The 11591-nt window shown below is 40.6% G+C and overlaps 1 protein-coding gene across 1 annotated transcript; it reads right to left on the bottom strand.

Annotated features, from left to right (window-relative positions):
• Positions 1 to 702: 702 nt before the first annotated feature.
• On the bottom strand, positions 703 to 10930 carry LOC105900507 (histamine H3 receptor). Its single transcript, XM_012827825.3, has 3 exons — positions 10213 to 10930; positions 9796 to 9962; positions 703 to 1530 (listed from the first exon to the last, which is right to left on the bottom strand). The coding sequence occupies exons 1-3, from the start codon at positions 10451 to 10453 to the stop codon at positions 754 to 756; spliced, it is 1185 nt and encodes a 394-aa protein (XP_012683279.2). The 5' UTR covers positions 10454 to 10930; the 3' UTR covers positions 703 to 753.
• Between the last annotated feature and the right edge of the window lie 661 nt (positions 10931 to 11591).

Below are 11591 nucleotides of genomic sequence, written 5' to 3'. Positions count from 1 at the left end.
TACAAGATTAATTTTGTTAAGTGCACATTTTAAATAGAAATCTCTAACGAGAAGACCATTTTTTGTCTAACAGAGGCAATTTTATTTCTGGAGTAACATAAACATTTTCCACATACGACTTGTAGTGATGCAGTGTTTTTTTTGGAAACCTGAATCTGGATCAGTACTGGTTAATGTATTTAGCTCAAAACCTTTTAACACTGGACAGAACAGTCACATCAGCTCTTGCATACACACTTCTCCTGTGGCATCTACTCTAGCTCACTGGAATGATATTATACCGATTAACCCTCAATTTCCTGTTTATTTTCTAGTATACTTATTTTCATGTATAATTTCACTTCTCAATTTTATACAGTACTTATTAAGAGTTTAGTGACCTGTCAACTCATCAGGTATTATGCTTCCCAGAGATAAAAAATCATTAACATCACAAAGCCATCACTGAGTGTCAGAGCTATGCAATGAGGTGAAGAATAAGCACGAAACAAGACTCTTGTACGACATGCAAATTAAAGTTCCCTAAAGACCTGCACATGTTAAATTAAGGGAACTGATACAGTAAATGATAAATATAAAATAATGAAAAAACATCTCAATTAAACTACTGTCTTTATTCCTGCAGAAGTCTCGGCAGTATCCGGCGCAGTGAATAGTTTGTGATGTCAAAGAATATGACAACCTAATATGTGTCACAGACTGTTTACCTCGCCATCTCCTTTTAGGGGGGTTAAGGGAGAGCGCTCTGGGAGACTAAGGAGGCTTACGGTGATGCCTGCTGGACTTACGCCGTCTCGGGCACAGGATCCTGGCGAAGGCACGTCTGAAACTGCTGTGGCACACCGGGTACAGGAAGGGGTTGATGGCCGAGTTGATCCACAGGAGCCAGAAGGAGGCCTCGTACCAGTGGTGCTCCACGCAGTCGCCCCGGCAGGCCGCGCGGATGATCATCAGCAGCGTGTAGGGGGCCCAGCACACGGCGAACACGCACACGATCACCGCCAGCGACTTGGCCACCTTCTTGTCTCGGGTTAGCCGTGAGCGCTGGGCCCCGCCACCGCCGCTGCCGACCCGGCTCACCGGAGGAGATGACATCTGCGAGTCCAGCGAGCCCTTTTCCTCCTCAGCGTTGGCCGCCGCCACGGACACCGCCTTCTTGCTCTTGAAAAACACGGAGTGGCAGTAGTAAAGTGGGGAGAGCCGGATGCTCTCGGCCTGGGAGGAGACCTCCAGGACAGGTTCGCGCTTGGCGCCACACAGCCTCCTGCGGCGGATGTTCAGGTAGATGCTGAGATTGAAGAAGGCCACTGAGATGAACGGTGAGAAGAACTCAAGTACCGAGGCACTTAGCAGGAAATACCAGGTGTAGTAGAACTCGGCGAAGCACTCGTCCACGGCCACACAGCTCTTGCCAGACACATGGTCCCAGAAGATAATGGCTGGACCGTAGAGAAGGAAGGCCAACACCCACACAGCAATCATCTTCCCAATAGCTTGCTTGGTCATCCCTTGTTTTGCACGATAAGATACCTGAAATCAAAGAGGAAAATTAAACGTAACTTCTCCTCATGAGACCAGTGAACCCACTTTCTAACCCCTGTGTGGTATGAAATACAGGCATGTGCAGAGGCCAATACATTTGGTCTCATTTATCAATATCAGATCATTCTACAGACAAACCCATTCAATTGGCAGTTGACATTTGACCAGTTCATTGCCGAACAATAAATTGTTCATTTGAACAGCAACAGTTCGTAGACATATAAATATTAGGACTGGCAAGAATGATCACAATCCAAAACTGTAATCTCTGCTATTGCCTTAAACAAACAAAGAGCAGCTATGATATAATCTGTCAACTACATTTCAGATAAACAATCTTACCAATATTCAGAACATGTAACTAAGGCTCTTCCTTAGTCTAATTACATGCAGCTGAGAGACTAACAGTAAAATAAGCACTCCATTTAACCATGGTCAAGCAGTAGGGGTAGTTTTAGACTACTCCAAACATTCAGAGGCAGGTGGTCTACTGTAACTGTGGATTGTCCTCATTTGCACTTGAAAGAGGCGTATGTTTAATTAACTGACAATGGACTGTGCATTGTAGAACATGCATGCATGAAAGAGAGAGAGAGAGGGAGGGAGAGAGTGAGAGAGAGAGAGAGAGAGAGAGAAAGATGAGTGACATGACGAGGTGCCAAATGGAGTGCTTTGTTCATCACCAAAAGCAAGGACGGGCACCCACATCATTTTGAAAAGAGCCTAAAAGCAAGAGCACAGCTTTGTGTTAAGGTAAGGGCCACTCAAAGTAAAGACACGGGGTAGCTCTGCATCAACCACTGATAAAGGAATAATGGTTTCTATGTTGATGACAGTGTCACCATGTATTGGATATAGATCAATCCAGGTATTGCTCACCAAATCAGCTCTGAATAAAAAATGTAAAAGAAATGATGGTATTATAAAATATATCAACAATACATGCCACAAGGTGAGGAACATCTACCTTTGAGGCACTGAGCATTTGAGAAGTAATCGAACACTGAATTATTCAGTTGTTAAAAGGAAATGTCTGAATAAACCAACAAAGAGTTAAACTCTTCCAGGTATAGGTAGTCTTTTAAGGAAGAAAGAGGCTGATGTGACCGTTCTGGTAATCTACAGGAACTGGTAAGCCACCACTGATGTCTTTGGTTACCTGTCCTCTACTCGCATTTGTTTTTAAAAAGGTTTTCTCTTTTCCCCTCTCAGGGAGTGTGGTGCACACAGCATGCATTTGCCCGAGGTTACTGGAGTGGCCCAGACAGAACAGACTCTTGAGGATCAAAGATAACAGTTCCTTGGATGTTCGGAGATGAAAGGGAGCAGACGTTTAATGGTGATTGGTATTCATTGCTGTAATGTTGTATGTTTCTGCACAAAAAAAACCCCAAAAGGTTCATTGTCAGGCCCTTAATCTTCAGTGTCTACCATAGTGGGGCTATCGTAGCGAAGTTCAGAGCGCACTTTAGAGGCTGTAGTTCAGAGTATGCACACCATCCACAGTCACATGGAATCCAGTGTATCAGTGTCAACCTCAATACAGCAGAAAGCAAATTAAACAGTTTCTTCTTCTTCTACATTCTAGAGCTATTACTTCTACTAGTACTTCAGTTGTTTCCCCAATTGAAACAAATAATAAATGCATTTCTATAACATGAATGCTGTCTGGTTTCTTTCTACAAGCTGGGCCAAAACACAGCAAAGCCTTCAGTAGTAGTGAACCTCTATAGGGACTATAGGGTTGCACCCTCCATGTTTTAGATGTGAGGATGACAGGCACCAGCTGTGGCTTACTCAAAGCACTCATCTTTGATCAGGCTGACAGGTCATATTTTCAACATCACCTGCCATGTCAACATACACTGAAGGTATTGGACACACTATGATTATAGTCTTTATGGAAAACTGCTGTTAGTCTTTTTGATGGTTTTTTGGACATTATTTCGACAATTAATCCATTCTATTCTAACATTGTTGTTCTTGGACATCTACAATTATATATCAGTGGCTATTTTCAGATCATAGCAATCAACCGATTCTGATAACAATATATCATAAGACTTTCATTTCCATTTTTAAAAATGTAATGGCATGAGTTAATAGACTGGAAAATGGTGTAAACGACGTCAGAGCAATCACATTTTTTTAAATGAAGGCGGCGATGATGGACAAAATGTTCTCTCTCATTCTTTTTCATAATGAAGACGCCTACATTTTGGTACTTGTATTCTCCCATTTCCTTCGCATAATGAGAATATTGATTTCAGAGCTGCTTTTACAGCTGACTTTTCTTGACCTCCATTTACATAAAGTGTTATGGGAAATATAGTTCACCCCAAAATGAAAAGTCTGCAACTATCTCCTCAACCCTCGTGTCAGTTGGTTTGGGTAAAAGGTTTGTTTGACGGTGCATCACAGAGCGAGTTATCCAACAAAATGGCAGTGACCAGAAGGAACTGGTCACCTCTCATCTCCACAGCAGAGAAAAAGACATCTAATTCGTTTCATCCACAGAAAAACACTCTATAGCTCTACTAGAATGACAATACGTACAGTACATAATGACAATTCACATTTTGAATTGTCCCTTTAGGCTTTCTATGTGCATGTGTTTCTCTTTAACATCTTCTTCTTTAACATTTAAGGCTACTTATTTAGCAAGCACTTTTACTTGACTTAAAGCAAAACTATTTAGCATTTTGCCACTTTTTGAGGTATGTTATTAGGTAACTAGTTTTGATATAATTTTCATTTTCAAATTCATTTTGATGAATTGTCATGTAAAAGATACACACGCACCTGTCGTTCTCACTTAGCTTCCTAAGCTATGCATTACGTAGTTCTATGGTCCGGGACACTGCAAAAATGTAAAAGCTTTCAGAGCACGACATTGCCAACTATATCACCTAAAGACAGCAAACTTTTTATCAGTACCAACTGTGTTGTTGCTGGTGGCGTTTGTGTCAAGTGCTTTGGGACATAGACTAATTGTTGTAACTTTCTCCATTCATCATACCCTGCACCATGCTCAGACTGATTATTTGGAGCAGTGTTGATTTTGTTGTGTGTAATGTGGACTATATGTGGACTTTATGTGGACCATTTGCTATGTAGAGAATTTCGTTGCTTCCTTCTTGTATGAACTGGACACTGGGCTACAATCACAGGCCACTTCACGCCTTTCTAATTACCAATTATACCACAATTGGCTTGATGGGCTGAAGTGGAGCATTTGGTTGGAATAGGTCCCTTCCCTCTATGAAGATGATAGTCTGAGTTGTCGAGTGGGGGTGGAGGCACGAGGAGGACGAGGATATCAAGAGAGATACAGGAGACAGTCCAAAAATCTATTCTCCTGAGACTAAGGGCTAAGGCCCTAAAATAAAGAGCTGTTTAGAGAACTATTTTGGTGACAGACATTGTCCATTTTTTAGAACTAAATAGAGGGGGAAAGACATAAATATTATGATCAAATATAGCAAACAGTTGAACCCACAGAGTATGTCCTAAAGCTCTTCAGATGTCTAAAGAGATACCAGCCTTTCTGACATTGTTTAGCTCCGTCATCCAAGTGAGTGAAGATAATATTGCTTTAAATAGCCTATTAGATCTTGTGGGTTCAATCCAAGGGCGTAGGTTTGCATATAGTCACGACCAAAGTTTGGGAAAGACACAATTATCCCCACCAATATTTTGTTAATTTTAATTGCCTGTTGAATGACTGTTTCTGAAAAAATAATTTTGCACAATATATTTGCAAACTCATGTTCGTCGCCCAGAAGAGTAAAAAATAAATTTCCAAGTTTTCCAATGCACCCTTTGAGCCTGCGAAACAAGATGTGGCAGAGTCAGAAACACACACTTTGTGAATCGTGACTTGCAGAAAGTGAGCTGGTAGTAGTCTGACACGGTAAACTACTAAATGCACCAGGAAATAATAAAAACTCATATTAGTATTCCGTTTGGTCTCAGCATTGATATTTTTAAACCTTGTGCTTTGTAGATAGGAAAATGCCACCAAAAAAGAAAAGAGACATCCGAAGTTTTTCACCACCCGTTGAGTAAGTAGCTATCGGTAGCTATCAAGAAGCCCAGGTCGTCGTTAGTTAGCTATCTAGTAGGCTAACTACCCACACAGTGTAAACCTTCTAGCCTAACATCGCCACCTGTTCTACAATGGAAACATGTTTTGAAAGTGTTTAGTGTACTGTAAGGTATGTAATTAAATCTATCCCTAGTGTCTGCAATCTTTCTACCAGTGTGTTAGCAGCAGCTGGTCTTGTTGAAGCCAGAAGGATAAAGCTAACCTTAAAATAAGACATCAAAAGAAAAGAAAAGTAGCTAATAATTTCATAAATGAAAAAAGCACTTTATTTATAGCCTATTAAGTGCTGCAGAATATATTTATTTGAAATGTTGTTGTCTTTTTTGACTGCACAAATAAGGCATCATCAAGAAAGTAATACATACTGGCCAAAGTGAAAATGGGAACATTATTGTATATACTTATATGTTGGATATAGAATACACTGTTGCTGTATATTGGCATAGACATATGTTTAGGATATCCAAAAAAGGACAACAAAAAGAAGTGATGCAAAAAATGTGGAAAACGGTTTTTATTCATTTATTTAATTATTTATGTATTATTATTATTATTATTATTATTATTATTATTATTTATTTTCGGTGCAGAATACTGTCTTGTATTTAAACTAAGGTTTTATTATTCTTATTACGTTTAACTCAGTTCCAAGTTCCACAAGTTTGTACACAAATGTTAATATATTTTAATAAAGTTTGCCTGTTCAACATAATATCAACTAAGGTTTTTTTTTATGGCTAGGGTGGGGGTGTCCCTACCAATGCTGAGACCAAACCTACGTAAAAGATTGACCACAGAAGACCATTCTGTGCTTACTTTGTGCTGAAAAGGACTTATTACATAATATTGCAAAGCACCAAATGAAAACCCGCCTATAAACTAATTAAAGCCCAGTCTCCTTCTTTAAGTCATTCTCAGTGTGTATAATTATTTGAATGATATATATATATATAATATGGCTCTGTTCTTTGTTTCTGCGCTGTAATCACACAAAAACACCTGGAAAATGCTACAAAGGTTTGAATTCCCAACATATGTTTTTTTTTTTTATATTGAACCTCGCCTTGATGTTCTCAAGAAATACTTAAGCAACTTCCCTCTAAGCCTCTATTCATGCTTTCCCATTACTCTTTTCTCCAATATAGCAGACTTTCAAACTAAATTATTTTAGTTATTTCCTAATTATTTACAAATCTGCAATTATGTAGGGATCATTGCCCTCAGTGCTCTATCTGCAGACCTACACTATTAACACAGCTTAATGATGTTTGACGTGTGATTGAAAAACATTATCATGTGGAGGTCTATGCAAATCAGTAATTTTACCCTAAGGGAAGCATATGTATGGTGATTGTTTAAATAGTGCATAGATTGAACAAATCCCCTATCTCTTTGGCAGTAGTGCTGCATAACACCTGGAGTGTGTTTCACTTAAAGCTGTATACAGTGTACAACAGACAGATGTTTTTGTTATACTATATTATACGCATTACATTCCATAATACATATATATTTTTATAAATACAATTACAAAAAACCTACATTTTTGGCTTGACAAACTAAGACCTTTTCTGTATGTGATATTTTATTGAAACTTGACCTTCCAGCTTACAGGCAAGGATACACAATCATTCCTGTGTAATGGCATTGCCCTTTCACTCCCTACATCTCAACTAGGGTTAGAAAAATTGCAAAATAAAAAGCCCTTTGATGCAGAGCGGGGGAAATAAGACAATCCTTACAATGGGCATCCTAACATTTTACAACACAGAGGGCTCTGTCTTTGGGTAGCTGATAATATCTAACGTAATTTCCACCTCAAATACACAATTAGGCTGGACATTCAGTCCCTTCTGCCATAAGAATATAAGCATCTTGAGAGAATGTTATTGTTTTGGCGCTATATCAATAAAATGAATTGAATTGAATTCTTAGAATATGAGATGACTATTTTAAGTGTTGTTATGATGTGTTGCGTAAACTGCCGTTTCCTCGGCTGACACAGATGAACTGTAAACTATCGCACAACAGACTGATGCTGTGAATTTCACTCTATGGCGGTGACACCAGCATCCTTATGTTCACAGGTGCCATTTTAAAGGCCTGACTATTTACATTGAGAATTACAGCACTTCATTTTCACCTGGCCTGCGGTCGGCGGTTATGCCCTTCCAGTGCAGCTTGATGGGGTCTGAACCAACTCCTCCTTTAGACATCTGACTGAGGCCAATATTAAATGGCTTCCCCCGACAACAGTGCTCTTCCTCTGCTACTATGTCAGCTCCCACTGTTTCTGAGCTGAACTCATACTCAGTTGCTGTCCAAGGCTAGTCAGTTATCAGAGCAATGACCGCTAACATAAAGCTCTCGAAGTTAGACATCTAGGGGTGATTTCACTCTCAGACATGCATGTTGTACTGAATTCAGAGAAGTACTCGAGTACTTCAGTGGTTGTTTTTAAGAGGATTTAAGTAATTATTTGCTAGGCCTTCCATGGTCTGGCTTGTTTGGCTTTTCCAGGGTTGGAACACTGGAACATTGCATGTATGGCCTCTTATAAAATATATTAAGGATTTGTATTAGTTCAAAATGTTTTTTTTTAAACCACACTAATTAAGCTTTCAGCTGCTTTTAAGATTGTAATGTGTTGTTTTAGTCGTGGCATTGATGTCTCTTTCATATTAATTGTTTTTATTACTACTGTGTATAACACAATACTTATGAAGCTCCTTGTGCTGCCAGATTAACAGGGTTCAGGTGCAGTCAGCACCTCTTGAGCAGTTCTTCATGACATCAAAACATGTGGGCATGACATGTACCATGGCAAAATTGGGTATGACCATGCAAATATTTCTCGCTTATACCTACTTGAGGGGGCCTGGGCCTCAAGTTTAAGCAGCAACGCATTATTTAGTTCTCCTGCCTGAAGGAATCGAAAGGGCATCAGCCAAGGCCCCTGTATGTACGGAATATCTTCTAAACACTAGATTAGTACCTGCCTGATTAGACATGGTGGCTAATGAGGTACAGTTCCGTTCAGTACCTGTTGTACACACAGTACATTGTTAATGGGCTAGGGTTATAAGCCTTTTCTAATCAATGGCACATTCTATTTTCTCTCACCCTGCCTGTTGTGAAGCCTATGTCAACATGGTTAAATAACTCAGTTGGCTGAGAGATTATGCGTCTACATGCCTCAGTCTTCTGATCCGATTCCGATTCATCTCTGCTTTGATATATTTGTACTGAGGACTCATGGAGCAGCTTTGATATTTTCATATATTCCTTTCTCAATCAGCGAAGGAGCCATCATCTGCCCATCTGGAAACAACTGTTGGCCTTTTTAAGTATCCCACTTGAGTCAGTGAGACGGCCTTCAGATAATAAGATGACATGAACACTGGGCCAAATACTATTCACACCTTTGCACAGACACCTCTCCTTAACTAATAAAGATGTTTACACCTATGAGTTGCGGGATATATTAACTACCTTTGAAATATCTTCAAAGTGGTAGTGGGTGGGTGGGCAGGAGCCCAAGAATGGGAAGGATGGGATTACAGACAGTAACGAAGTCTACGCTCAGAAACATAAAGCAGCTTAAAAAATCTTCACATACACCTTGGCAAGGCATTCCTGTAAAATTTCTGTTAATCCTGTGAAAACATTACCCATTGTCTCCGTTTCTTCATAAAAATGCTGCTTGGACACGCATAATATGTATTACATCAGCTGTGTTGAAAGAGCCGGATCTGCAGTCATTAAACCTCACTTGTCACCTCTCTTTGACTCTAGAGATGACAATACAAGTACGATAACCCATATAACCCTAATAATTAATTTAATGAAAGAACCCAAATTAGGGGCTAACAAAAAGATGAATGGATCCAGTAGAAACCACAGGGGCAGGTGATCAACCACTACCGTAGGCTTGAAATTAAGAATGTGTGGCACAGATATGCATTTCAGAAGTTTACATGGCAAATGTAACCACCAAGGACTACAGTAACTAGTTGCCCTTAGCAACTCCAAAAGATCCTGAATCTCCTGTGGAAGCATGATTATCTCTGTTCAATACTGTCAGACTGGTAAATACATGTCATTTTCTCTGTGCGTATTACTGTCTACGTTTGGCTCTAGCTCACCGCTTGAGTGACTGACAGGAAACGGTCGTAGCTGATGAGGACGATGTTGAAGACCGATGCAGTGCACAGCAGGTAGTCCATGACCAGCCACAGTTTACACAGTCCCCTACCCAACATCCATCGACCAGAGAGGATGTATGGGATGTACACGGGAATGCAGAAAGCACCTAGATAAAATGAAATGTTATACTTTACAGTTTTATAAAGCATATAATAACTGGGTCTTACTGCCTGTTTTGAAACGGCAGCTTTATTTTAAACTCATGGAGGAGCCAGGAGTGATTCGAGGCTTTAACGAGACATGCGGATGTTACCCTAATGGATTAACGCTAAAAGGGAACAATGTGAAATAGCCAGCGTATCACTCGTTCACATTAAAATATCATGAGATGTGTACAGAGGATGAAATGTACTCACCTACAAGAAAATCCGAAATGGCCAGATTCAAGAAAAAGTAGTTGCTTTGCCGCCTTAAACTTTTGTCAACTTTGAAGGCAAATATGACCAGAGCGTTTCCTGAAACCGTCACTACAACCAAAATGACCATCATCACCGCCAGGGTAACCATCACCGGCTGGGCAAAGGTGGACTCCTCTCTACTGGAGTTATTGGCTATAAAATTCCGAGTGGCGTTCATGACAGCTGTGTCACTTCCCATTATCTTCGCGCATCAAGCAGGGAAATGTAAATGCTGATGTACTTGAGAGAGAAACCAAACACGGTAATAGGAGGTAGGCTTCCACATCAAAAACATTTTTCAAGGAACTCCTTCATGCGTTCTTCGTTCATGCTGCTCCATCCCTCCTCTTGTTTTGCCTTGTGGCCCTCACAAGTCAATAGACAAGGTCCTCGCTGCGTTGAGGTGTGGAAGTAATGGACGCAGACGCGCAGAACTCTCATCTGGCATGCGCCGGACACTGTATACGGGTATTGCTATCCCGCCCACTTCAATCATGTTGCCTCTTGAAGTGAATGGAATTGACGCTTACTGAATATACTTTGAACTGCACTATGCTCCAAGCTGTAGAAGTGCGAATAACATTCCGTTTGCCTGTGCTCATATTGTAACGAATGGAACAGTAGTCAGATTTTCCTTTGGCGTCTTGCTATTTATAAAGCAAATCACTATGGAGATAAATTGATACATAAGGGAAGAAACTTTAGGGAAGGGGGGGGGCTATTATTTACATTACACATGACCGTGGGTAAGGGTGGACAAATACACTAAACACATTCAATTACACATAGCATAGCGTATGGGCTCAAAATAATAACAGAAATACATGCTAACCTAAACACAAACAGGGAATATGAATACATTCGAAAATGGAATATTAGACATTAAAATTAAACATGAGCCTTCTCACATACACACACACACACACACACACACATTTGCACAGCATTATGGGACTGAACCATTACACACACATTTACAGAAGTGTAACCCCCCCCGCCCCCCCTTGCACACTACATAGCCCCTTCCTGGCTGGTCACTTGTCCCCAACGACCCAGGCATTTAAGACAAAGTCTCTTAAGCACTGTGACAGATGTTAGGGTGCCTCAGTTGTTTGTGGTGAAACAATGGGGGTAGGTGGTGAAAGTTCAGTCTCTGTGCCACTGTCCAGATGAGCCAGGGGCTGGTAGGGTGTCTGCCGGTTGCGGTTAAGAAGCACCGCTTGGTTGCACCCTATACACATTGTCTGAGAGTCTAGCTAGCACAGTACATGGCCTGACCACCACCACTACCACCCCCCCACCCCCCGTTGTAGGGTGAGAGGTGAACAAACAAAAGG

The sequence above is a fragment of the Clupea harengus genome, chromosome 25 (genome assembly GCF_900700415.2).
Source record: "Clupea harengus chromosome 25, Ch_v2.0.2, whole genome shotgun sequence".
Taxonomy (NCBI): Eukaryota; Metazoa; Chordata; class Actinopteri; order Clupeiformes; family Clupeidae; genus Clupea; species Clupea harengus.
The sequence above is the reverse complement of the archived record's forward strand: the minus strand, read 5'-3'. Positions and strand labels throughout refer to the sequence as shown.